This window comes from Osmerus mordax, chromosome 1 (genome assembly GCF_038355195.1).
Source record: "Osmerus mordax isolate fOsmMor3 chromosome 1, fOsmMor3.pri, whole genome shotgun sequence".
NCBI lineage: Eukaryota > Metazoa > Chordata > Actinopteri > Osmeriformes > Osmeridae > Osmerus > Osmerus mordax.
The window spans coordinates 7,696,496-7,724,490 of record NC_090050.1 but is presented as its reverse complement, the minus strand read 5'-3'; the positions used below and the strand labels follow the sequence as shown (position 1 = coordinate 7,724,490).

Sequence of the window (27,995 nt, the reverse complement as noted above, 5' to 3'; positions counted from 1 at the left end):
GCCTTAGAACTTCTCATCCCTTTCGCTTCCACATACTTGTGTAAGGCAGACTTTTCCAAACTGATCACACTCAAAAGAAAATGAGGTGCGGTTGTGTGTAACCGAAATGTAATTGGAAATTCAACAGTTTTGCAGGACAAAGCAGGCTGAATTTTCCCATTGAATGATGAAAAAAAAATTATATTGGCTAATAATAATAAAAGATGGCAATTTAAAAAAATGTCATAGAGGCTAATAATATGAAAATAATAGTAAAAATGGCCTAATAGAGGCTAATAATAATAATAAGAGGCATATCATATTAATAATGGAGACTAGTAATAATATACCTATTATTTTATACCTTAGCTATAATTATACTACTACTATCATTAATAGTTATTTGTTCGGGGGGGGGGGGGGGGGGGGGTACAGTTCCAAGTACAGAGGAACAGTTTGGGAGGGCCCTATTGTTAGAGGGGCTAGTTAAATTATACATTATGTATGTCTTGTGTTGATATTGAATGTCGTTAGTGTGACATTTGGTTTGGTGCTTCAATCTAGAGGAAAAAGTTTGTGTGGAGCCCTGTATAGGCACTCATAACAACTCAAAGGTAATTAAAACAGCCTTTATGTAATCTAAATCACTTCTTTGACAGTCTGTAAGAGAAAAGGTTATGTATAGGGTAAGACAGGGTAATTACCCCCCCTCCCCCAAAAATAATATCTCACCACTCACACATGTATGTGGATAATGATTATGTTAAGGCAAATAAATCATAATTAACTGGCTACAATTATTGTTTGTACGGTAACATGGCCCCCCAAAGGGGTAACTGGCCCAGGGAGGCTAGTTACCCCAGTTAGGGGTTCAAAAGAATATATTTTAAAGGGGGCCAGTTGCCCCCAACGCACTAATTATATTAACATATAACATATTACTACTGTATAAAAATATATCCAACATTTTCTTTCTAAACAAGTGAATTATTTGTTAAGGCCTTCCTACATACATGAAATATGTATGGATCCAACTCAATTGTAAGTTATCTGGAGCTCTTTAAAATGTCCAAACAATTAGATACATTTACATCAAAATTGTTTTGTGGGAATATATCCAAAAATTATGATGACAGAGAACATTTATTATTGAGTTTTGGGGTGGGTGGGGGGGGGGGGTGTAGTTACCCCAGGTGGCTAGATACCCCCCATTTTACCCTAACCTTGCTTTCTTGTACAGGCATTTATTTTTAGCTCTTCTTTTATTTTCTTTAATCTTACTAGCTAACGTGGCTAATGTTGGTTTGATAAATAATAAATTCATTATCATACCTAGCTCTGTAACAGGACCTCTGGGACACTTTTCAATTTGGTCGCCGAAGACAACCAAATGTAAAAAATTCCCTTCCAAGACTATCTTGTAACATGGCCAATGTTAGCTAGCTATCCACAGCCAAACTAATCTACAACTCACCCCTACATGTTTTCTTAAATATGAAGTTGAGTTATTGTAGGCAGAAATTTCAAAACAAAATTGCAGACAAAGAAGGCAGTACATAATGTAACCATTGTCTTTGGTAGTCTGTAAGGAAAACATAGTTTGGCGTCCACTCATCCTTCTGTGTGCTGTCACTGGCTCCGTTTTATTGGGGAATGGGATGTGGGGCTGTGACACAAGCCAAAGAAAAGACCAGTAAGCCTCTTTGGCTGTAGTCTCTCTGAGAATTACTGAAACAGAACGTGCATTGTAAAAAATACAAGTAATAAGTGGAATGTAGCCAAATATAAGAGTAAAAGTAACAGTTTTACGTAACAATTATACTTTAGTAAGAATTATTGTTGCATTGTAGCTAACTTACTGAATCTTAGTGACGCTAGCAACGAGGCTCAACGTGTGCTCGCCAGCCATATACTGTGTGGAGCATGAAAATCCGGAATCCTTGGTTATTGTGCTAGGCGACTTTAACAAAGGCAATCTCACTCAAGAACTCCCAAAATATAGACAATTCATCAAATGCCCTACCAGAGAAGCAAACAACTTGGATCACTGCTACTCTACAATCAGCAAAGCATACCATGCGGTCCCCCGAGCAGCACTGGGTCACTCTGACCACGCCATGGTCCACCTGATTCCTGCATACAGGCAGAAGCTAAAGCGCTGTAAGCCTGCTGTGAGGACATCAAAACAGTGGACCAGTGAAGCTATGGAGGATCTGCGGGCGTGCTTGGACTGCACTGACTGACACTCACGACTGCTACCAATAGTCTGGATGAGCTCACAGAGGCTGTGAGATCATACATCAGCTTCTGTGAGGACTGCTGTATACCAACACGCACCAGGGTAAGCTACAACAACGACAAACCCTGGTTTACAGCTAAACTCAGTAGGTTGAGGTCAGAGAAAGAGGCTGCGGGGAGTGGGGACAAAGACAGTTTCAAGGAGTCGAAGAACAGGTTTAGCAAGGCGGTGAGGGAGGCTAAACGACTGTACTCTGAGAGACTAAAACACCAATTCTCTGCAAACGACTCTGCTTCTGTCTGGAGAGGGCTCAGGCAGATTACCAACTACAAGCCCAGAGCCCCCCACTCCACTAACGACTCCCGCCTGGCCAACGACCTGAATGAGTTCTACTGCAGATTTGAAAGACAATTGGACAGTCCTGAACTACCCCTTCCCACCCAGGAGGCCTCCCACCTCCCCCCCTCTACAGTGACAACTCTCTCCATTCAGGAGGGTGAAGTTAACAGACTTTTCAAGAAGCAGAATCCCCGCAAAGCAGCTGGGCCAGACTCTGTCTCTCCAGCCACCCTCAAGCACTGCGCTGACCAGCTGTCTTCGGTGTTTACCTACATCTTTAACACCTCCCTTGAGACATGCCATGTGCCAGCCTGTCTCAAGTCCTCCACCATCATCCCTGTGCCCAAAAAGCCAAGGCCAACAGGACATAATGACTACAGACCCATCGCCCTGACCTCTGTGGTAATGAAATCTTTCGAGCGCCTGGTGCTGGCACACCTTAAATCCATCACTGACCCTCTACTGGACCCCCTGCAGTTTGCCTACAGAGCCAACAGGTCTGTGGACGATGCAGTTAACATGGCCCTCCACTTCACCCTACAGCACCTGGACTCCCCAGCATCCTATGCCAGGATCCTGTTTGTGGACTTCAGCTCTGCCTTCAATACCATCATCCCCGCCCTGCTTCAGGACAAGCTCTCCCAGCTGAACGTGCCTGATTCCACCTGCAGGTGGATCACAGACTTCCTGTCTGACAGGAAGCAGTGCGTTAATCTGGGAACACAAGTCTCTGACTGCCGGTCCATCAGCACCGGATCACCTCAGGGCTGCGTCCTTTCTCCTCTGCTCTTCTCCCTGTACACCAACAGCTGCACCTCCAGTCATCCGTCCGTCAAACTCCTGAAGTTTGCGGACGACACCACCCTTATTGGGCTCATCTCTGGTGGAAACGAGTCTGATTATAGGTGGGAAGCGGCCAACCTGGTGACCTGGTGCAGCCAGAACAACTTAGAGCTCAATGCTCTTAAGACAGTGGAGATGGTTGTGGACTTCAGGAAGAACACAGCCCCACTCACCCCCATCACCCTGTGTGACTCCCCAGTCAACACTGTGGAGTCCTTCCGCTTCCTGGGCACTATCCTCTCCCAGGACCTCAAGTGGGAACTGAACATCAGCTCCCTCATCAAGAAAGCACAACAGAGGATGTACTTCCTTCGGCAGCTGAAGAAGTTCAACCTGCCAAAGACAATGATGGTGCACTTCTACTCAGCCATTGAGTCCATCCTCACCTCCTCAATCACCGTCTGGTACGCTGCTGCCACTGCCAAGGACAAGAGCAGGCTGCAGCGTATCATCCGCACTGCTGAGAAGGTGATTGGCTGCAATCTGCCTACCCTCGAGGACCTGCACACCTCGAGGACCCTGAGGCGAGCGAGGAAGATTGTGGCCGACTCCTCCCACCCTGGTCACTCCCTGTTTCAGTCACTCCCCTCCGGCAGAAGGCTGCAGTCCATCAGGACCAATACCTCACGCCACAAAAACAGTTTCTTCCCTTCCGCTGTTGGCCTCTTCAACAAGGCCAAGGGACCACACTGACTCTACATTTACATTTACATTTATTCATTTAGCAGACGCTTTTATCCAAAGCGACTTCCAAGAGAGAGCTTTACAAAGTGCATAGGTCACTGATCATAACAACAAGATAGCCACAAAAGCATTGCGAGTAGCCAAAACATGAAGCACACATTGTGAACAACCAAAGTAAGTGCCAAAGGGAAGAACCATAAGAGCATGTAGTTAAACAAGTTACAATTAAACAACATGAACTGCTATAAGTGCAAGTGTACCTGTGGAAAAAACAAGCAATAATAATAAAAACAATATATCACAGCGAGTACAAAAATTTAAATCAGTTACCACTAACCACAAGAGCAACAAGTCTCTAAGCAAGAGTCATTGTGATCCTTGAGGAAACTAACATCGGGTCAAGCAAACCATTCCTAAGTACCGTTGTACTCCCGGAACAAGTGCGTCTTGAGCCTTTTCTTGAAGGTGGAGAGACAGTCAGTGTCTCTGATGGAGGTGGGGAGTTGATTCCACCACTGGGGGGCCAGACAGGAGAAGAGCTTGTGTTGGGACCGGGCGGTCTTGAGCGGTGGGACCACCAGGCGGTTGTCTGAAGAAGACCGTAGGTGACGGGTGGGGGTGTAAGGCTGCAGGAGAGACTTGATGTAGACGGGTGCAGTCCCGTTCACTGCTCTGAAGGTCAGTACCAGGGTCTTGAATCTGATACGGGCCATGATAGGTAGCCAGTGGAGAGAGATGAGGAGCGGGGTAACATGGGAGCGTCTGGGTAGATTGTAGACCAGGCGGGCCGCTGCGTTCTGAATCCTCTGAAGAGGGCGGGTTGCACATGCTGGGAGACCAGCGAGCAGCGAGTTGCAATAGTCCAACTTGGAGAGGACAACTGCTTGGACTAGCAGCTGGGTGGAGTGCTCAGACAGGTATCTCGTGATCTTCCGGATGTTGTAGAGGGTGAATCTACACGACCGGGAGACTGCAGCAATGTGGGCCGTGAGGGAGAGCTCGTCGTCCATGGTATCCCTAAGGTTCCTGGCAGAAGATGAATGGGTCACCGTCGCAGATCCCAGGGTGATTGAGAGATCGTGGGAGATGGAGGGTTTAGCCGGGATGATGAGAAGTTCTGTTTTGGCGAGGTTCAGCTGGAGGTGGTGCTCGGTCATCCAGGCGTAGAAGTCTGTGAGGAAGGCCTCAATCCTAGCTGAGATCCCCGGATCGGTCGGGGGGAACGACAGGTACAGCTGCGTGTCGTCAGCGTAGCAGTGGTAGGAGAAGCCATGGGAGGTGATGATTGGTCCAAGTGAGGTGGTGTACAGAGAGAAGAGGAGGGGTCCAAGGACGGAGCCCTGTGGGACACCAGTGGAGAGCTGGCGAGGGCCTGACAGTTTGCTTCCCCAGGAGACCTGGTAGGATCTTCCCGACAGGTAGGATGAGATCCACTGGAGTGCAGTGCCAGTGATGCCCATCTCAGAAAGTCTGGAGAGCAGGATCTGGTGGTTAACCGTATCAAACGCTGCAGAAAGGTCCAGCAGAATGATGACGGATGACCTGGAAGCCGCTCTGGCAGACTGGAGGGCAGTGGTGACTGAAAGGAGGGCAGTCTCTGTGGAGTGGCCAGTCTTGAAGCCCGATTGGTTGGGGTCAAGCAGGTTGTTCTGAGAGAGAAAGTTTGACAGTTGGTTAGATACAGCACGTTCAATTGTTTTTGAAAAGAAGGGTAACAGTGATACCGGTCTGTAGTTCTGGAGGACGGCAGGGTTAAGGGAGGGTTTTTTGAGTAGAGGGGTAACTCTAGCCTGTTTGAAGGCAGAGGGGAAGGTACCGGAGGTAAGAGAGGAGTTTAGGACATGGAGAAGAAAAGTTATGATGGAGTGGGAGATGGTTTGAAAGAGAGGGGAGGGGATAGGATCAAGGGGACAGGAGGTGGGGCGATGAGAGAAAATGAGGTCAGAGATCTCTGCCTCAGACAGGGGAGAAAAAGAGTTTAGACATTTAGTTGGCTCTAATGACTTCCTGCTTAAAACACACTGCTTTTTGCACTGCATTACAAAATTGTATCTTGTACATTTGTATTTTTAGTAATATTTGTATTTTTATATTGTAATTTACGGCAACTTATATTTTATTTGATTGTATATTTAATTTAATTCTAATCCCACTTAGTACTGCTAGTTTATGTACCCTTAGTATAGATAGTCCACATATTTAAATTTTAGGTCCCTATATGTTTATTGTATGCACCTTCCTGCCAAAGCAAATTCCTTGTCTGTGCAAACTTTCATGGCGAATAAATCCCATTCTGATTCTGATTCTTAGTAATTAATTAGAAACTGTCACTAATAAACAGAGCGGAGGACCTTTTTGGCCTGTGTCCCATTCACCGCTCGTCTCCGGATGTGCATGACTTTGACAAGGCTCAACCTATATTCTCTCTCATATATATATATTATTTATTTATTATTATTATTTTCCCACCAAAACGTGAATTTTTGCACTACATAGACAATGTCGGTGTCACACTGTTCGTCTTTGTCCCGATTGCGAATCCGCGCGTAGCCTAGGTGTCAGCTATATTTTTTAATTTTCAGTTACCAGATTGTTAAAAAACTATAGGCTGTCGCTTTTAAGTTATCAGAGCAACATACAACTATAGCAGGCCTATTTATGGTCAAATGTTGACCAAATAGTCATCTGACAGTTGTATTAAAATCAACAGAAAATATTTTTACAAAAATACATAGGCTTACAGGTTTGGACTGGGATTGAAAAACGGCCCGGGACTTTGAAACGCAGACTGGCCTACGAACGTGTATTATTATAATATATTTTTTGCATTATGCCGCGGCCGTTTGACCGGCCGTTCAGTAAATCTCCCGACTCTCCTGATGGCCAGTCCAACCCTGGGCTACATGTATAAAGACTAAACAACTATAACTCTATGATATCATATATTTATATCCTTTAGCCTATTAGAAGATTGGTGGAATCTTTTATTTGCCATTTTTGTGTACACTACACACACATGCATGGTGACAAGGTTTTGTAATCATGATGACCAACAACATGTTCCCCTGTAGATATGCTTACTGTAACAGAACGCATTTGTTTAACTCTATGTAGGCTATTGCAAAATATTAGTCTTCAATATTAGTCTTCTATTAGTCTTTTTTTCTCCATACCAAATAAACTTTTTCTAAACTCTTAGGTAATTGCTTAACAGCACAAAGCTGCTGTAACATACAATAATGATGAATGAAGAGGGACTAATTCAATTTAGACATTAGAAGTGTGATTTTGATAGGGAACATCACTAGTATGGGATGTTGATGTGGAATCTGGTTTGCTGGTTAGTTGAGTTGGTTCTGAATAGGCTAGGCCCACTATAAGGTCGCCTAATTGGCATAGTCAGGTCATGGACTTCTGCTTTGTTCATTGGGTTAAAATGAAGCCAAATGGAATGGAGGCGTTTTTTTCATGGTTTTGGGCTGGAACCTTAGTTCTACTGATGAATTAATTTATGCTTGAGTATAAAATGTTACTATATAGACAATTATGTGCTTCGAACTTTGTGTCAAGGCCCTTTCCTGTTTTGGCTTGATTGTGCTCCTATGCTCAAAGTGAGGTCCATAGATCCATCTGCCCAGTGCCCAGTAGTGATCGGGTGTTGGAGCCGCTGTATCGAGGTCCCACCCATACACTCTGCGACCCAATTGCAAGCACACAATAACCCATTTTTATATCATCAAATAACGAATTGAAAACGCACTGATGAGAAAAATTAGCACTTAAACAGACATCAGCGGGAGAAGAACTACCTTAAATTACAGAAACGATCTTTAGGAAAAAATCATTTGACGTGATTTTTTTGTTTGGCTCATGTCCCATCCGCTAGGGATGGGCAGATCGATCCTAAAGTATCGATATTTTCGATACTGGCATTGTATCAAAAGGATCGATTCTCAATTTGAAATATCGATCCTACCTGGGATTTCTTTTAAACAAGTGATTTTAGAATATTTTTATAATAGTTGTAGGCCGTATAGTATAGAAATTTACTTAACCCTTGTGTTATCTTCGGGTCATTCTGACCCATCAGTCATTGTGACCCACCGTCGTATTGCGACAAATTTACCTCCTACAAAAACAAAGTGAAGCATTTTCTTTTAACTGTCGGGCTGTCTCAGACCCCCCACATTGCAATGGTTAAAAGAAAATTATTTTTATTTGTTTTTGTATTGGGTAAAATTGGGTAAACACAACGGTGGTTTGTTATGAACCTTTGGGTCATGTGACCCGAAGGCAGCTCAAGGGTTAAATAGGAAAGTCAATTGGAACTATTTTTTCTTCCGCTGTGTCTGTGCTTATCATGAGTTCATCAGCGACAGCGTGCCACGCTCTCTCACTCTCACTCAGTGAAAGCACACTCAGCGAAGATTCGAGTGCATTGCTGCGGTCATGACTGAAAGAAAAAGAAGCATAATCTGGAGTTATTTCACTCCAGTTAACAACGATGAAGCTTTATGTGACATTTGTCAAACAACAATACGCCATTGTGGCAATACCACAAACATGACAAGCATCCAAAAGTTCACCTCACTCTAAAGAGCACAACGAAGTACAGCTGACGCGAGCAGAGGAGGCAACACAGACACGTAATGCCTATTGCGGTTTATTTAATATTAATAACGAATACAAATATTTAGCAATATCAATATCGGTATTGATATCGACGATACTGGTCTTGAAAGTACTTGGTATCGGATCGAAAATGATTGGTATCGCCCATCCCTACCATCCGCTAACATGGAGGGGGCGGGACTTATGACCTGTACTGCAGCCAGTCATTAGGGGGCGATCGAGATTTTTTGGCTTCACTTTTCAGAGCTACCGTCCAGTGTTTTACAGTCTGGCGCAAACGTGTAGCGCACTAAGCCAATCTTCAGGCTACAGCTCTTACTTTGAAATATGTTTAATAGTGGCCCCTCCTTTCACCCCCCTCACGTATCACCTGTCTCCCCTTTGCCGATTTTGTGATGGGAATTGGGGAACGAAAACACTTGTACGTGTGTCTCGCGAATTACCAAGCGTCAATTGGTAGCGCAGGGCTCAAATATATGCCTTGCCAATTGCGAAATGTGATGGAAAAACGATTGGCCACAATATACCCTGACCTTCCAGGCTGCGATATCAACACCCTGTATAATAATGATCATCAGTCTTGTAGTAGAGTAATCAATGCCATTCAATATCCGAACAATTGGAGCATGGGCAGAGCAGGGTGTGGCTTCTGTTTTCTCAAATGCCCCGAATCTTTAGGTGTAAATTTGGGTTGTAATTTTCGACAAATATAACAATATAAGCCCAACATAATGTTTATATTACATAAAGCTTAAAATTAAGCTTCCTGGTGGAGCTTGTACCACCGACTCCTTCTCAATGACTCTCATAGAACAAAAAGAAAGAGTCTAACAAAACTATTTCACCCAAAAGTTAGTGCTCAAAGAGCAAACGTCTTGCCACCGGCGACGTGTCGGACATACCAATGATGGGAAGTGACCTTCTGTCAAATGTCTACCATGGCTTTCAACACCGCCCGTCAAGGTCTCTCTACATTTAGCTATAGCAGTCAACACCAAAGTTAAAAAAACAGCCATAGCCGCCGTTGCACATATATATAGAAATAGGGTGGCTGTTGTAGGGGCCGTGAGGGACATTATTCAGAATACCCTCTCACACACACAACTGAAATGCTCTCACAAACACAACTGAAAAGCTCTCACACACACTACTGAAAAGCTCTCACACACACTACTGAAAAGCTATACGCTCACACACACAACTGAAATGCTCTCACACACACTACTGAAATGCTCTCACACACACTACTGAAAAGCTATACACTCACACACACAACTGAAATGCTCTCACACACACTACTGAAATTCTCTCACACACAATACTGAAATGCTCTCACACACACTACTGAAAAGCTATACGCTCACACACACAACTGAAATGCTCTCACACACACTACTGAAATGCTCTCACACACAATACTGAAATGCTCTCACACACACAATACTGAAATGCTCTCACACACACTACTGAAATGCTCTCACATACACTACTGAAAAGCTCTCACACACACTACTGAAATGCTCTCACACACACTACTGAAAATCTCTCACACATACTAGTGAAATGTGCTCATATACACAACTGAAATGCTCTTGCATAATAATGTGGAATATAACAGTTCAGTGGTGAATACGAGCATTACGATTAAAAAGGAAGGCCTTCCTTTCAACTGAAGGAAACAGGAAGTCCACACCAAGAAGTGCATGTGCTTTTACTGGATTTGAAGTAGTACTTAAACCACAATGCATGTTCACCTGATCCTCTTTGTTTTTCACGTCCAAACGTAATTTTTTGAGGTGAGAGGCAATGAAGAGGATATTGTAAGTTTTTTTTTACTAGTGCTCTGCAATGCATTGAGTCATTGCAAAGTGAGGAGTCCAACAATTTCGGCCAGGAGAGGCTTTATAGAGAGCTTGGTGATCATACACAAACTCTATCTGCATTTCTTGCTGTGTCCAGATATGATCATGATTATAGTGATGTGAGTAATCTACTAGGATCATTGTATAGATGCTTTCGCAACTTGCTTTATGAACATGAGGCCAGACAGGGATCCAGTGATGTGAGTAATCTACTAGGATCATTGTATAGATGCTTTTGCAACTTGCTTTATGAACATGAGGCCAGACAGGGATCCAGTGATTTGATACCCCCAACAATATTGACTGGACATCCAGGTCGGCCCCGATACAGCATAGCCGCCATACATTAATTGTAGACTAAGGTAAACATTTGTAAAGTTGTAAACTTTATATATATTTTTTTATATTACTTTGAAGGCCTACGTACCCTAGCTACTTTACCAATATCATATCACCTATATTAAACCTAACTACACAATCTTGGTAATGAACGGCCTTTACATGTGGTTACCCTGATGAAAATGAATGAAAATAAACAGATTGATCTGTTGAGCTGGCATGCCCGTAGTTGTTTTGTTTGTTTGAGAGAAACGAGTTGTCACGCGTTGCACACAACACACGCGTTCAGACACAGCCTATCGATAGAGAACCCCCAAGTCGATTTCTAAAATCAGCGAGAAGTTCAAGGAGATCAAATATCAAATTAATTCTCGAAGTTGAAAATCACAGGGAGTTGTATGACCCCCAGCAACAATTTTACAAGGACAACGTAGGCTAGATAAGGATCAATGCTGGGATATAGCCAATGCCATGTTTATGTACCATGTCAGCGTAAAGGAAAGCTCAGAGTAGCTGAAAAGCTTGGTGACCGGCGCGAAGAAATGTGCGCTGGTGCGCAGCTTTTGCTCAGTCGTAGCCGATCGTGGCGCTGCGCAGCGCTTCCAGGCACTTCGCAGCCCAGGCGTTAGACAGTGTTCTGATTGTCTCCGCTGAGGACAATATGTTGAGTAACGCCGTTGCTTCGGCTGAATTGCTTGAGGGCTGTTGAGCACATGGTTGAGCTGACATCCTTGTGCACCTTTCGTTTCATCTGAGGCACCTTCCGTTTCATCTGAGACACCTTCCGTTTCAACTGAAATACCTTCCGTTTCAACTGAAATACCTTCCGTTTCAACTGAAACACCTTCCATTTTAACTGAAATTTTCATATGTGTGTATGAGAGCTTTTCATATGTGTGTGTATGAGAGCTTTTCATGTGTGTGTGAGAGCTTTTCAGTAGTGTGTGTGAGAGCATTTCAGTAGTGTGTGTGAGCGTATATTTTTTCAGTAGTGTGTGTGAGAGCATTTCAGTTGTGTGTGTGAGAGGGTATTCTGAATAATGCCCCTCACGGCCCCTCATAGTTGCTGTCCAAAGATTAATTTAATCTGTCCTTGTTTGTGTGTTCGTTCGTCATCTGCCGCTTGTCCGGGGGTCGGGTCGCGGGGGCAGCAACCTAAGCAGGGAGGCCCAGACTTCCCTCTCCCCGGCCACTTCCAACAGCTCTTCCTGGGGGACCCCGAGGCGTTCCCAGGCCAGCCGAGAGACATAGTCCCTCCAGCGTGTCCTGGGTCTTCCCCGGGGCCTCTTCCCAGTGTCCTTGTTAATTCAGTTTTTATCAAAGTAACAGTGATGGAAAATTATCACAGTGTCAGTCACCGAGTGATCCTACCATTTGTCAGAACATTCGACATTTAAAGAAAATGGATGTTAACCCAGTTTAACCTGTTTACGTACTTCCTTTCAAATAGAAATCAGGACACAATCATCCAAAATTCTTATGTTGCTTGATGGTCGTTTATTATCAATCAGTTACAAAGAGATAACAGATAGAAGTAATCATTCATAAGTACAATACATGTTTCAGTCTTGCCCTCTGATCCTAAACTATGATTTCAATCAGAGTTCATTTGTTAGAGGAAACAGGGAATTTTATGTGCCTTGACAGCATGATAACCTATCTAAGGATTGTGAAGAATGACACAGGGCACTAATTATGTCTCTTTCTCTAATTCTCACTTCACTCATGCTCTCCCATTGCCTCTATCTCAAGATATTTCGGGAGGAAGACAGTAACTGGAGATGTCTGGTAAAAGATAGCGAGAGAAGCAGAGAAAGAGAAAGAAGTAATGAGAAAGGGAGATAGAGAAATCAAATAGTTAATATACAAGAGAGATGGTCTAGTCAAGAAGTAGCGAGGGATGAAAGAGGGAATAGAAAAGGAGTATGGGGAGAGAAAGAAAGGGAGACAAGTGAAACACTGGCTGAGAAGAGGATGAGTGTAAGAGGGAAAATGACAGGCGGGTTATTTTTAGAGCCACCACAGCAACACAAATAAATCTGCATTGACTGGCAGCACTGGTGACATTGGCAAAGGTACCCCCAGGCAGTGGATGTGTGTGTGTGTGTGGGTGCCAGTGAGCTCCTTAGTCAACAGGGCACACACTGGCACCTGGACCCTACTCTGGCCAAACCCAGGTTGTCTGTCAGAACAACAACCATCAAATTATTTCTCAAACCCTGTCTCGCCCTATGGCCCCTGCCATCGTAACAATTCACCTTAGTATGGTCAGTCAACCTTTAGCTTTGACCCCTGACTTGACCTTAGGCACACTCATTCTGCTGCAGAGGCTGGACTGAAGGCTACAAATCCTCAAACATAAGCACAGCACCGATGTCACCAAGGAAATGTCACCCATTCTTTTCAAGAAAATTCCCTGTTGGCATTACTGACCATCCTACAAGAGGGGGATTTATTGTTTGCTCTGACATAACTGAAAGATAAAAATGTCCATTCAACCACAAAAATGGAAAGTGAAAGCAGTTTCTCTGTAATTGTCATGCAGACAGAGATTTGTAATCCTTTTTACTGAATTACTGTACTTGTTTAGCATTTCGGACTAGTTTCACTGTGAAATAATACTAGGTATTATATCTGTCATTACACATTCACTTTGCATGACATCCATATTACACTATCACCATATCCTGTTATTCCCCCCGAAACTAACTTTTATTATCCCTCCAAGCATTCACAACAACTGAAGACGTATGAGATAATACCCAATTGCTCTGAAAGTGCCAAGTCAATGAAAGGAATAGTTAAGATGAGTTCAAGACAAAATATATGTATTTATTACACATATGTGAGGTGCAGATGTATGGAGCTAAAACAGTGACAGTAAACTGAGGTATTAAAAATTGAAATTGGCATTGAAACAACAAGTATTGGCACTGAAAAATGTTCAACTGAAGAAAAAGAAATCTCCCAATCCTATTATTTTATTTTGATATTTGTATTCATCATGATGGGTTTTTCGATTTCAATCTTTACACATTTTCTTGATTTCAGTTTTTTTTTCCAATTTTTTTTTTTTACGCTGTCAGGATTTTTACAATGTCACTGGTTTTCAGTTTTAACTTTCTGGTTTTCAGTTTCAACTTTGTGTCACTATTTTGGCATAGAGGGGAGGGGCTTGAGGGGAGGGAGTGACACCCCCCTGGTGGAGGGGTGCGCACTCCACCATACAGGTGTCTGTTACACTCAAGTTGAGTATCACAGAAGACTGGACAATGAATACAGGAAATCAAGAGAGTATATGGTATCACAATATGGGAGGATACAAGATGATTAACATAGCCTTCATAGGCACTAAAAAAGGACACTGTATGCTAGATAGCTTTTGTTTAGGTCTTTAGATAGGACTCCCAGAAATGGCCTTGTCGCTCCTTCTATTTTCCTCATTCATTCAAAGTTGCATGGCATTATACACTTTGGCAAAATTGTGACCTCTGACTTACATCAGCGACACAGGCCCTTCCTAGTCACACCTTACAAAGACCTAACTTATGGCTTTGCAGGCATATTAAAACAGAATCATAACAGTTTATCAATGATACAAGAAACATAATTAATAGATAGACATATTTATCTCCTGGACATAACCAAGGGTTATATGCTCATGAACTTAATATTGCAAGGTATAGATCAAACATTGTTTATTATATTCACAACATTTCAAACAGTATAGAAGTAATAAAGTAATCACTATCTTTAATTGTTGTTAACTGATCAATGGTTTAAGGACAGACCTCTTCACAACTCAAACAGGACTATACATATAACTTATTTCTAAAAACGCACCTGCAGAATGCATACATTTCAACTTTATATTCCAATTACATTTCATGTTTTCAACTTGTCAGTGTTTTACATAGTTTTGGTGATTTACCAAATGTAAAACAGCTATTACTTCCAGCTTTGTGAAAGCTCATTACTACAGAAAGCGATAAGGATTGTCTTTCGCTTTGATCTCCACCTCCAAAATGCAGCGCTCTTCATTCCCTCTCTCTCCACCTTCATTAATTCCCTAGTATGTACCCATACCCGTAAACCGATGACAGATTTAGTTAATCCTAACGTGACTTTGCTTGACAATGTGAAACAATGGTACAACACTGTAGCCCAGGGGTGGGCAATTAATTTTCCCGAAGGGCCACATGAGAAATTGGGACCGTTGTGGCGGGCCGAACCAATACGGTGAACTTAATTCTGCTCAATATTAATTTGATTACTTTATAAACAAACTGTAAATTATATGGTTTTGAGCTGCCACTGGGGATACATGTTACAATAAGGCTATGAAAATATAGCTGCAAGCAGCAATGGCCTCCTTCAAAATGGCAACATGTTGTAAAATTGACATAATACACTGGGATTAATTAGAAGACTTGAAATTGTAATTTCTGTCATAATAAAAAAAAAAAATGTTTATACCTCTGACTGGATTAGAACCCACCACCCTTCCCACATCAGCACTGCATCTCATCCTACTAAGCCATTCACAGACTTAAACATTTTATCATTCAGTTTTTGTATCAGAAAATAAGACATTTCTCCAATGGCAGGCATTGTCAGATTTGGTTAAAGTTCAAACAGCTGTAATTTAGTCCTATTTATATATGGGACATAAAAACGGGACAACGGGATGACTGGGTTGCTGCTGTAAAGAATAGCTTACTCATAGTGCTTTGAAAAAGGTTGTTTGGGGTGCCATAACTTGTCATGGAAGGGAATTTCAAATCATGCCTAGCATCAGTGGCGATATGTCCTGGCTTAGGTAACTGAAATTAATTTGTGCAACAGGCAAGGGAAAAAAATCTAACTCGGTTGTGAATCTGACACTACCATGCGTAGCCTTACAAGTGTGGTGAACCTGGCTTGTTTTGCTAAACAGATGATCGGAGTGTTGTAATGGGCTCAAATAAATACTCATTGCTATGTTTTACAACCGGAGGATTGACCGGACTAGAAACCGCAAAAAAAAATGGCTTTGACTGATTTTGAACCTTACAACCCTTGGTTTACCAGCACAACATCTCATCCAATTGAGCCCTTCCCAGATCTGGAATTTGCCATGTTCAGTAACTGGATAAAAAAATAAGACGTTTCTCCAATGGCAAGCATTGTCAGATTTGGTCCAAGCTCAAACATATTTCTCATATTTTCACATATCAAGGTGAAACTTCGCAGGGTACTTCAGGGGGTTGTCACCTTAAAGCCTATTAGGTTTGAAAAACCATCATTCAAAATGACATTTGATTTAGTGACACAAACATATTGAGGCAATGTGGACATTTACATAAATACCCCTTTCATCCATTTTGTATTTGATTCAACTGTCTTAAGTAACGTTTTTAAATACATCAATGATACATATCTGTACAAAATTCCAAGTCAATTAGGCCTTTGGTTCAAGAGAAGAGGAATTTTGAAGATTTCCCAAATTATCACTGTACAGGAAAATCCATCATGGTGGACCTTATGGGTCCTTGAGGCTTTTTTGTTCCTCATGAAAAATGAGGCATGCACACCAAGTTTCAGAAGAATTGGAGCAATGGGGTGGAAATGCCATCACTCTGAAAAGTGGACATTTGGGCGTGGTCTGTGGCGCCCCCTATGGTCTGATGTGGGCCAGTCTGTGTTTGGGCGGTATTTGTGGCATGTTGTATCAATATGCCAAATTTCAAAACTTTTTACCAATGTGTTCATGAGATAAATTACAATAATAAATATAGCTGCAAGCAGCGATGCGGGTTCCTCCGCAAAATGGCAAAATATTATAAACATGTACACTGTATAAGATCGGGAGTTGGACAACAAGGGAGCAAAACTACTTCATGTTTGGCCAACAACAGGCTGAATGGGGATTTGAACTCATGAGCATAAGGTCACAAGTCAGTCTCTCTATCCTCTCTGTGACACACCAACTGTTGAGATTGTATGAAGTAAAAGGGCAGAGTATTAGCTTTGGTCAGCTTTGGGACAAAGGTTAAGAAACGGTTGACATTTCAAGGTGAAATTGCATGAAATTGTGCATGGTATTTCAGAATGATGTCATCCTGTTTAACTAAACAGATAATCAAAATTATGACAGGCCAAAAGATAATGGCTGGAATCCAACCAACTACCTTATACTTTACAGGTCACCATGCCAGCCCATTGAGCTATTCTCAGTGTTGAATATTGTCATGTTCAGTTACTGTATAAAAAAGTAAGCTGTTTCTCCTGTGGTAAGCGTTGTTAGATTCAGCCAACGTTGAAACAGCTTTAATTCAATCATATTTTGACATACCAAGGTGAAATTGTTTGTGGTACTTCAGAAAGATGTCATCCTGTTGAACTAAACAGATAATCAAAACTATGACAGGCCAAACGACTATGGCTAGATTCCAACCTACAACCTTATACTTTACAGGTCAACATCCCAGCCCATTGAGCTATTCTCAGTGTTGAATATTGTCATGTTCAGTTACTGTATAAAAAAGTAAGCTGTTTCTCCTGTGGTAAGCGTTGTTAGATTCAGCCTAAGTTGAAACTGCTTGTACATTTCCTATAAAAACGGACAACGGGATGACTGGTTGCTGCTGTAAAGAATAACTTTCTCATCGTTTTTTTAAACAGGTTGTTTGGAGTGCCATAACTTGTCATGGAAGGGAATTTTAAATCATGCCTAGCATTAGTGGGAATGTGTCCTGGCTTAGGTTACTGAAATGAATTTGTGCAACAGGCAAGGGATCCACCTGAACAATCAATTTACTTCATTAGAGTTATCTCTACCATGCGTAGACTACAAGTAGTTAGATACTGTGGTGAACCTGGCTTGTTTTGCAGTGGTTTACACAGTCTCGCTAAACAGATGATCAGTGTTGTGATGGGCTCAAATAAACACGCATTGCTATGTTTTTACAACGGGAGCCTCTGACTGGTTTTGAACCTACAACCCTTTGCTTACCAGCACAACATCTCAGCCAATTGAGACATTCCCAGACAGGGATTACACAAAACTGGATAATAAAAAAAGCTGTTTCTCCAATGGCGAGCATTGTCAGATTTGGTCGAAGTTCAAACAGCTGTAATTCAGTCATATTTCAACATATCAAGGTGAAACTTTGCATGGGACTTCAGGGGCATGTCACCTTAAAGCCTATTAGGTTTGAACCATCCTTCAAAAATACATTTGATTTAGTGACACAAACATATTGAGGCAATGTGGACATTTACATAAATACACCCATTTCAGCCATTTTGTACTTGATTCAATTGCCTTAAGTAACGTTTTTAAATACGTCAATGATAAATATCTGTACCAAATTTCAAGTCAATTTCACCTTTGGTTCAAGAGAAGAGGAATTTTGAAGGTTTTCCCAAATTATCACAGTACAGGAAAATCCATCATGTCGGACCTTATTAGGTTCCCTCCTACCGGAGGAACCTAATAATAATACCAACAATTACAATAGGGTTCCTCCTGACAGAGGAATCCTAAATATAGCTGCAAGCAGCGATGCGGGTTCCTCCGCAAAATGGCAAAATATTATAAACATGTACACTGTAGAAGATCGAGACTTGGACAACTAGAGAGCAAAACTACTTCATGTTTGGCCAACAACAATAGGCTGAACGGGGATCTGAACTCATGAGCATAAGGTTACAAGTCAGTCTCTCTAGCCTGTCTGCTACACACCAACTGCTGAGATTTTATGGTTAGTAAGGGCTGAGTATTAACTTTTTATAGGATATTGAAACTCTTCTTGAGTTGATCTCTTTCCAGACTCTCAGTCAATGCACAACTCATGGCGGACCTTATGGGTCACAGAGGCTTTTTTGTTCCCCATTGGAAATGAGGCATGTACACCAAGTTTCAGAAGAATTGGAGCAATGGGGTGGAAATGCCATCACTTTGAAAATCGGACTTTAGGGCGTGGCCTGTGGCGCCCCCTACAGTCGAAGGTGTCCCATATTTGGTGTAGGGGTACCCACTCAGATGTAGTATCAATGTGCCAAATTAGAAAATTTATGATCAGGGCCTTTTTGAGATATTGAGGCACAAGGAGAAGAAAAATAATTATAATAAGAATACCAACAATAACAATAGGTTCCCTCCTACTGGAGGAACCCTAATAATAATAAAACTAACGAATACAATAGTGACTTTGACTTTCAGTGCTTCTAGTTTTGAATAATAGAAGCTTGAACACAATTAAATAGTTTTTTTTGCATACAGATGCTTGCAGATGACTATAGGTGGAAGGTATTAGCTGGAAAACACAATGGGACCACAGCATGAGTAAAGTAGATTATAATACCACAATAAATGAATACTTTACACATGTTTCTAAGGGTACATCTAGGCGTTTTCTAAAAGTGCCCTTTGGAGACTCCAAAAGGATCCTTGGTAACCATGGTCAAATACTTTATCCATACTAGGATAAAAAGGTATTACTTTTCATAATTCTTGTCTCTAATGAAAGGTGGTACTTAAAGCTATCACATCCCATATCCAAATTAGTATTGCTGACACACAGCAACTGAAGCATAAACACATTAAAGTGCTTTATCTGATTCATCAGTATTTATTTCTGATACTTCCAACTATTAACCCCTGTTATATAAATGTATGTACTTGAGTTGGATGTACTTTTATTTATTTTGCATTTATTGGGCTTGTCTGCTGCTGGCAAGGCACAACCTAGGCTATTTTCTTTTCATATGTATATGTACCGTATTTTACGGAAAATAAGCCGCGGCTTGTACTTCGATTTTACAGTTTTCTTGTGCTTGTGCGGCTTATATTTCGAAGTGGTTTATAGTCCGGTTTTAGAACAAAAAAGTGGCTTCTCTCAAGATCCCTACTGACCGTGCAGCTAATTTTATGCTCAACACTTGAATGGGGGCTTATTACTTGAAAGAAGAATTATTTACTGTTTTCTCAGTTACACTATCAGGGCTTGGAAATACAGTGACTTGCTAAAGTAGGCAAATGGCTAGTAGTTAGAACATAACATTTCATAATAATTTCAGTTAATCAAACAGCTGCAAACCCAGTGAAATAGGCTAGGCTAGCTAGCCAAATAACGCTAGCATCGCTAACAACATTACTAATTCAACTTTGGTAGTCTAACCGAGCTCTTTGTAAGTTCGTTTTAGATATAATTGTATATGATAGTGTGGACAATAAGACACGGACGCGGTCTCTTTTCATAACTTGTATTTTACCACTGCTCTTCTTGACATCGCCATTCGAACATCCCTCACTGATTTCACGTAATGCTTTCAGCATCAAGCCTACGGCAACTCCCAGGGACAAAACACCCTTGTCCATTGTCACATAGAAAGGTCTGCTACAGTAGGCTATCCTCAGGATTTGCAAGGTAGCTAAACTTATAACATATTTAAATAATTTTGTAGACATAACAATGGATTCTACCACTAAATGAGTGACTTGGATTTATTTCTGGACATACTATCCACAAACGAAGTGTGTTACACAATGCTGTAACGCCTGGGACACACTGCCTGCGATCGCCTGCGATCGCCTCCTTTTTTCCTGTCTTTTTAACGGATTCAGGGATGTGGAATGAGATCGGGAGCTTGGTGAACTAGCTTACCGGTAACCTTGCTTGTTGGACTCGCTAGTTATTTTACTTTAGCCTATTCAGCCTCCCAGGTATGTTCTTTATGCTATTGTGTAGCTGAATAACTGTTAAAGTGTTACGTTAACATACCGGACACCTATACAGCCTGTTGTTCTGTGTGCTAATGTGTAGTTGAATAACTTGCCTTTCCAGATTAAATGTCTGTTCTTGGTCTTGGATTTTGTAAAATACATTTCTAAATAAATGCGATTTAGGCCTATAGTCCAATGTGATTTATATGTTTTTTTCCTCTTCATGATGCATTTTTTGACTGATGCGATTTATACGCCGGAGAAATTTATAGTCCAAAAAATATGGTATACAGCCTGCATAAATATTCATACCATTTATTTACTTTCTTTGTAGGCTACATTTGTTAAAAGAATCAAAGCTGAAATTTGAAAACCATTCAATCAGAATTTCATGGATTACATAAACTCAAAAGATTTATAAACCAATTATTAAAAATATTCCTTTACAAATGATTAGACTAAGAAGAGAACAAATTAAATACACAGTGGCAAATTCCATGAGCCTAGGATAAACCAAGTACTTTTTACCGATTAAAAATAGCACAAATACATTTCTAATGAAATGTCGTTTGAGATGGGCATCACTGGCACTGCACTCCAGTGGATCTTATCCTACCTGTCGGGAAGATCCTACCAGGTTTCCTGGGGAGGCAAACTGTCAGGACCTCGCCAGCTCTCCACTGGTGTCCCACAGGGCTCCGTCCTTGGACCCCTCCTCTTCTCTCTGTACACCACCTCACTTGGACCAATCATCACCTCCCATGGCTTCTCCTACCACTGCTACGCTGACGACACGCAGCTGTACCTGTCGTTCCTCCCGACCGATCCGGGGATCTCAGCTAGGATTGAGGCCTACCTCACAGACATCTCCGCCTGGATGACCGAGCACCACCTCCAGCTGAACCTCGCCAAAACAGAACTTCTCATCATCCCGGCTAAACCCTCCATCTCCCACGATCTCTCAATCACCCTGGGATCTGCGACGGTGACCCCTTCATCCTCTGCCAGGAACCTTGGGGTTACCATGGACAACGAGCTCTCCCTCACGGCCCACATTGCTGCGGTCTCCCGGTCGTGTAGATTCACCCTCTACAACATCCGGAAGATCAGGAGATACTTGTCTGAGCACTCCACCCAGCTGCTAGTCCAAGCACTTGTCCTCTCCAAGTTGGATTATTGCAACTCGCTGCTCGCTGGTCTCCCAGCATGTGCAACCCGCCCTCTTCAGAGGACTCAGAACGCAGCGGCCCGCCTGGTCTACAATCTACCCAGACGCTCCCATGTTACCCCGCTCCTCATCTCTCTCCACTGGCTACCTATCATGGCCCGTATCAGATTCAAGACCCTGGTATTGACCTTCCGAGCAGTGAACGGGACTGCACCCGTCTACATCAAGTCTCTCCTGCAGCCTTACACCCCCACCCGTCACCTACGGTCTTCTTCAGACAACCGCCTGGTGGTCCCACCGCTCAAGACCGCCCGGTCCCAACACAAGCTCTTCTCCTGTCTGGCCCCCCAGTGGTAGAATCAACTCCCCACCTCCATCAGAGATACTGACTGTCTCTCCACCTTCAAGAAAAGGCTCAAGGTACTTAGGAATGGTTCGCTTGACCCGATGTTAGTTTCCTCAAGGATCACAATGACTCTTGCTTAGAGACTTGTTGCTCTTGTGGTTAGTGGTAACTGTTTTACATTTTTGTTCTCGCTGTGATATATTGTTTTTATTACTGTTGCTTGCTTTTTTCCACAGGTACACTTGCACTTATAGCGGTTCATGTTGTTTAATTGTAACTTGTTTAACTGCATGCTCTTATGGTTCTTCCCTTTGGCACTTACTTTGGTTGTTCACAATGTGTGCTTCATGTTTTGGCTACTCGCGATGTTTTTTGGCTATCTTGTTGTTATGATCAGTGACCTATGCACTTTGTAAAGCTCTCTCTTGGAAGTCGCTTTGGATAAAAGCGTCTGCTAAATGAATAAATGTAAATGTCTGGTAAAAGAATGCTATCCAAAATGGCGGCATCGCTACCTTATAAGTGGCCGTTGTAAAAACCCACACCAGAGCCTCTTGTCTTCTATGCTCTTTGATATTTACAAGGGAACCGAAGTTATGACCAAGTTCACGTGAATGACTGGATGCTTCAGTCGGTGAATTTAGAATGATGCAACAAGAGTCCATGGCTATTTATGGATGTAAGACATCATTTTGGATGAAATATTTCACTTTGCTGGATTGTTTAGACCTTTGACAATGTAACCAGACCATTTTTGTTGGGATGTTTTGTATAACTGTACAACTCTGTACATCTCTGTTTTCTTTCAGTTTGTTGACATATTAGTGGTCGGGAAAATACGTATATTGTACCATTTGTTGCGACTGAATCTTGAAATGGTGTACATCAATAGAATCACAAGAATCCTATCTCTCCAACGATATATGGCATATGTAACAGTCTTATATAAACTATTTGGTGCGTGCGTAGCATAGTTTAGTACTTAACAATCTGACGGCCCCCGGGTGGCCCATGGAACACTCATTTTGGAGTGTAATTAGATGCCTGCCTCAGCTAGAGTGGGAGCAAAAATACAGATGAAATTCTATTGGATTAAAACAAGACCACCCCAACTAATGTTGCTTAAGTTTTGATTCTGCAGACATTGTGGGGTTAGAATTAGTATTTGAATTACATTACAGGTTGGGGTTAGGGACAGTTTTAGGGTTAATAAGTAGGTTTAGAGTTCAGGTTAGGTTTTTGGGTTAAGGTTTGGGATTGGGGAAAACCGGATTGGACTGAATTCACGTTAAGCCACACCCACCTTAATTACCATTGTTAGTCCATCAAGCATTGCTTCTTTGTATAGCAGATACTACTGTAAACTGCTGTATAAGTAGCATACTGCACCGATCAGTGTAAGTGATTATTTTTGGAGTAATGCCTCCAGATCGACGGTTAGATGTCAGATCATATTTGCAAAACTGGATTTTAAAAGATTACTTACTAGTATGATTAACTACTGCTAATATTATCATAATCCAGTTTTGGATTAAATAGTAACCATAATTTGAAATCCAGTTTTGCAAATGTAATCTCACATCTAATAGCTAACTAGTGTAGGCCTACAGAGAGAGTACAATAAAACAGTACGATGAAACAGACAAAAGTATGTTTGTTAACCTTTAAGATATTCAGCTGAGAATGGGGCATACCACTAGCCTGGGTGCCAGCCAAATTTAGCCCGCCCACAAACAAATTTGGTCGGGAAATTGGGTCTGGGGTCGCTCGGTTTGGGAAAAACTATGTCCGAACAAGAGCTGTTCGGACCAATCAAATTGTCAGGGCGGGCTTTATAAGATGATGGACAGATGATCAACAGTAACGTAATCAACCACATCACCAAAGAGCGCTTGGGTTTACATTTACATTTAGTCATTTAGCAGACGCTCTTATCCAGAGCGACTTACAGTAAGTACAGGGACATTCTCCCCGAGGCAAGTAGGGTGAAGTGCCTTGCCCAAGGACACAACGTCATTTGGTTGGCATAGCCGGGAATCGAACTAGCAACCTTCTGATTACTAGCCCGATTCCCTAACCACTCAGCCATCTGACTCCCTCTGGGTTGAATTCGTTTTCAACAAACAACAAACTACGTTGCTCTGATTAGTTGTAGGTCTATCCAATTGAGTGAAGAGGCATTTTTTTCCGGGTTCGGTTGAAACACGCCCCATACTCACAGCCCAACGGAGCGATATCAGACTCATATTCTGACTAGCATATCACACTGTTTTACTGATTTGTATGTTCCATATGGCATTTTGCACCTTAACGACCGAAAGCTTGATGGATCTTCTTCAAGTAGTGACCGGTAGCTAAGGTAGGATTAGTCAAAGCCGTTTTGGGTCATGGCTGTTGCGATAGGTCAATTACATTTATAGTGTAAGTAGGGTGAAGTGCCTTGCCTAAGGACACAACATCATATGGCACGGCGCGGAATCAAACCGGCAACCTTCTGATTAATAGCCCGATTCCCTAAACGCTCAGCCATCTAACCCCCCCAATTGCGAGTCCTCACAAGAATAGCAATACAAACTTGTGTGTGTGTGTGTGCGCACGCTTGAGGCCAAGTAGAGTCAGGCTGAGCCAGCACCACAGATTACATTTACATTTAGTCATTTAGCAGACGCTCTTATCCAGAGCGACTTACAGTAAGTACAGGGACATTCCCCCCGAGGCAAGTAGGGTAAAGTGCCTTGCCCAAGGACACTACGTCATTTGGCAGAGCCGGGAATCGAACCGGTAACCTTCAGATTACTAGCCCAACTCCCTAACCGCTCAGCCACTCCCTGTTCACGGGAGATAAAGCTTATACAGGAAAAAGTAGCTCCCTTGTCCTCCTTAATCCATAGGGCCAGCAAAAAAATTATTAATGACAGGACAGAGGATAGGGACATTTATTTGGTCTATGATTCATCGTGTTATTGTGATACGAACCCTGAGGTATTTTAAGAGGAGATTTTTAAACTTTGCATACAAGCATTATGTCACAAACGCTGTTTTCTGGGTCAGCCAACACAACGTTGCCCTCTTTATTCTGTTAGAAAATATTCGAAAGAGAAAGACAGCCAGAGAATAACATGGTGGTGATATAACCTAGGGTTGCAATTGAGGTCATTAAAGGTGAATACAAATATGAAGTACTTTGAGTCCACTGATGTTTGGCCACAGAATGGTTTATTACTATGGGTAATAGCTTTTATAGGCATAATATCCTCATGAACAACAGATTAAAGTTCCCTCAGTGACATCACACACAGGGTTACTCAAGTTTCCTCATCTCTGGTAATCTCTCTCTCTGGGTTTAAAATCATTAAACCCTGTTATTGGCAGACAGCATGAGTTCATCCTTTATGATTTAGGCTATTTCTGGGATTCCAACTGAAAATGCTAGTAAAATACATACACCTGAAAAGCTGTAACATGCTGATAATTAATTGATATATAAACTAAGTAAACAATGGTTGTTCTGGCCTGAACTTGCTCACTGCTTCGTGCATCGAGGAATTTGAAGAACTTTGTATTCTGTGACTTGCTTTTAACACATTTTGGCCTGTTTACTGGTTTAGAGTTAAAGCTACTTAGATCTCATTGGCAGCTACCCGAGAAAACATGACGGCATAATGATTTAATTTACATTTAGTCATTTAGCAGACGCTCTTATCCAGAGCGCCTTACAGTAAGTACAGGGACATTCCCCCGAGGCAAGTAGGGTGAAGTGCCTTGCCCAAGGACACAACGTCATTTTTTGCACGGCCGGGAATTGAACCAACAACCTTCTGATTAACAGCCCGACTCCCTAACCGCTCAGCCATCTGACCCCCCTTTATTATGAACTTCTCATTGTAGTATTTAAAAAGACCAACCAAATCCAACATAATATTGGGTTCCTCCTTAATAATAATTTTGATGGAGCTTCAGCATTGCAATTTTAACTGAAGTTTTACTACCTTGAGAGCTAGCCTCTGAGATGTCCTCTGTTCACCCGCTTTGCTGTCTTCACTGGGTGTCTATTTTTAGGATGTGATTCACCAGAGCCGGGATGCTCTTTTGACCCTGGAGGTGAACAGTGGACCCTGAGGCGCTTGGTGCGTGTGTGTGTGTGTGTGTAACTGTACTGTATGTGTGTGTGTGTGTGGGGGGGGGGGGGGGGGGGGGATTGAGCTCCACTGCTCAATAGGTATGCTACTTCAGTAGAAATAAAATGAATAAGAAACGTCTCTGGGCTTTTATGGCATGTCACTCTGTCAAGCTTTGAGTAACAGACAGGCTAAACATGAGGGCTAAAAGCTGACAACGAGAGAGAAGGGGAGAGAGGGGTACGATGAGAGAGATAGCATATTTTTTGTTTATTTGGTAGAAAAATCTTAGCTCAGTTGAAAATCACCTCAGTTTTTCTTTTTTAAATCAACTTGGAAATTATCTTAAAAGAAGGAAGTGCTGGTATGATCATGTCTACAGTAAATTACTTTAAAAACAGGTATTTTCTCTAATTCTATGATTTGTTTTGTCTTTGTGCAGGAGGGCCTCAAGACCTATGCTTTCCTGGTCTTTGTGGTGGTCTGCGTGCTCGGTGCCTTATATCTGTACTTCATCCTCCCTGAGACCAAAAAAAAGACTTTTGTTGAAATCAGCCAGAGCTTCGCCAAGATCAACAAGATCCAAGATGAAGATGTTTTGAAAGACAAGGAAATGGAAGGAGTACTGAATGTCAAACCTGGAACCAAAGAAGTGGAGAACGAGATAGAAAGCGACATCATCGAGATGGAAAGTTCCTTCTAATTAGAACAAAAGCTGCTCAATGACAGTTACACTACTCTAAAATGTATTTGTATGTATGTATATATTTATTAGGCTGGTGCAGGGATGCCATTTTCTGTATCTGCTTCGCAAACCAAAGTATCTGTTTGTATTCAGAAGTGTAAAGGAAGTGGGCAGGGTTTGTTGTTTTTTTTTACCGTGGTTTGAAGCATCAAGCCTAATCATGATAACTCGTCTAAATTAATCATTAACTATTTTTGAAAACAATGTAATATTTGAAATAAATTGTCTTTCAAATCAATATTTATAAATTATTTAGTGTTTTTAGTAGGGCGGCTGTGGCTCAGGGGGTAGAGATGGTCGTCTGCGTATCGCAAGGTTGGCGGTTCAATCCCTTACTCCTCCCAGGCCATGTGCCGAAGTATCCTTGAGCAAGACTTGGAACCTCTGGTTGCTCCCGATGGGCAGGCCGGCGTCTTGCATGGCAGCTCCGCCGATGTCGGTATGTGTGAGTGTGAGTATGAATGGGTGAATGAGAGGCAAAAAATGTAACGTGCTTTGAGTACCGCTAAGGTAGAAAACGCGCTATATAAATGCAGTCCATTTCATGATATTGCATTTACCGCCATTGAGCTGAATTTGTCCACCTTATAATGTGGTCTCATTGATGCTGTTCTTATGTATATTCCACTATGGCAATTTTCTTTAATTAAAATAAAGTTTTGATTTGATTTGAGTTTAGGTTGAAAGGGCAATCCAAACCTCAGACTCCAGAAGAAAACATAGTGATAGTCAGCCTTATCATCAATGTCATTGTGTGCTGTTGAGTTATAGCAACTGCCTCCTCAGATCTGGCCTCAAAGAGGCAACACCCATTTGTGCCACAACAAGGCACTACATTACTAGCCGTTGGGTATTCTGAAAGTGGAATAAGTGCCCAAACACCGTTTTACAAGAACCATAAAAAATGGCAACAAAGGTCAAATCCAGGCAGGCCACTAACACAGTGTAACTGTGCAAAAGACAGCGATACACCAAACTGCAATGCTGGAATC

The 27,995-nt window shown here is 42.1% G+C and overlaps 1 protein-coding gene across 1 annotated transcript in view; it reads left to right on the top strand.

Moving 5' to 3' along the window:
* slc2a9l2 (solute carrier family 2 member 9, like 2) overlaps window positions 1-27,170 on the top strand; it is a 116,151-nt gene extending 88,981 nt beyond the window's left edge. Inside the window, exon 12 of the mRNA XM_067255760.1 lies at window positions 26,701-27,170. Coding sequence (XP_067111861.1) covers window positions 26,701-26,961 — 261 coding nt within the window. The 3' untranslated portion in view covers window positions 26,962-27,170. The remainder of the gene's footprint in view (window positions 1-26,700) is intronic.
* The last annotated feature ends 825 nt before the right edge of the window (window positions 27,171-27,995 follow it).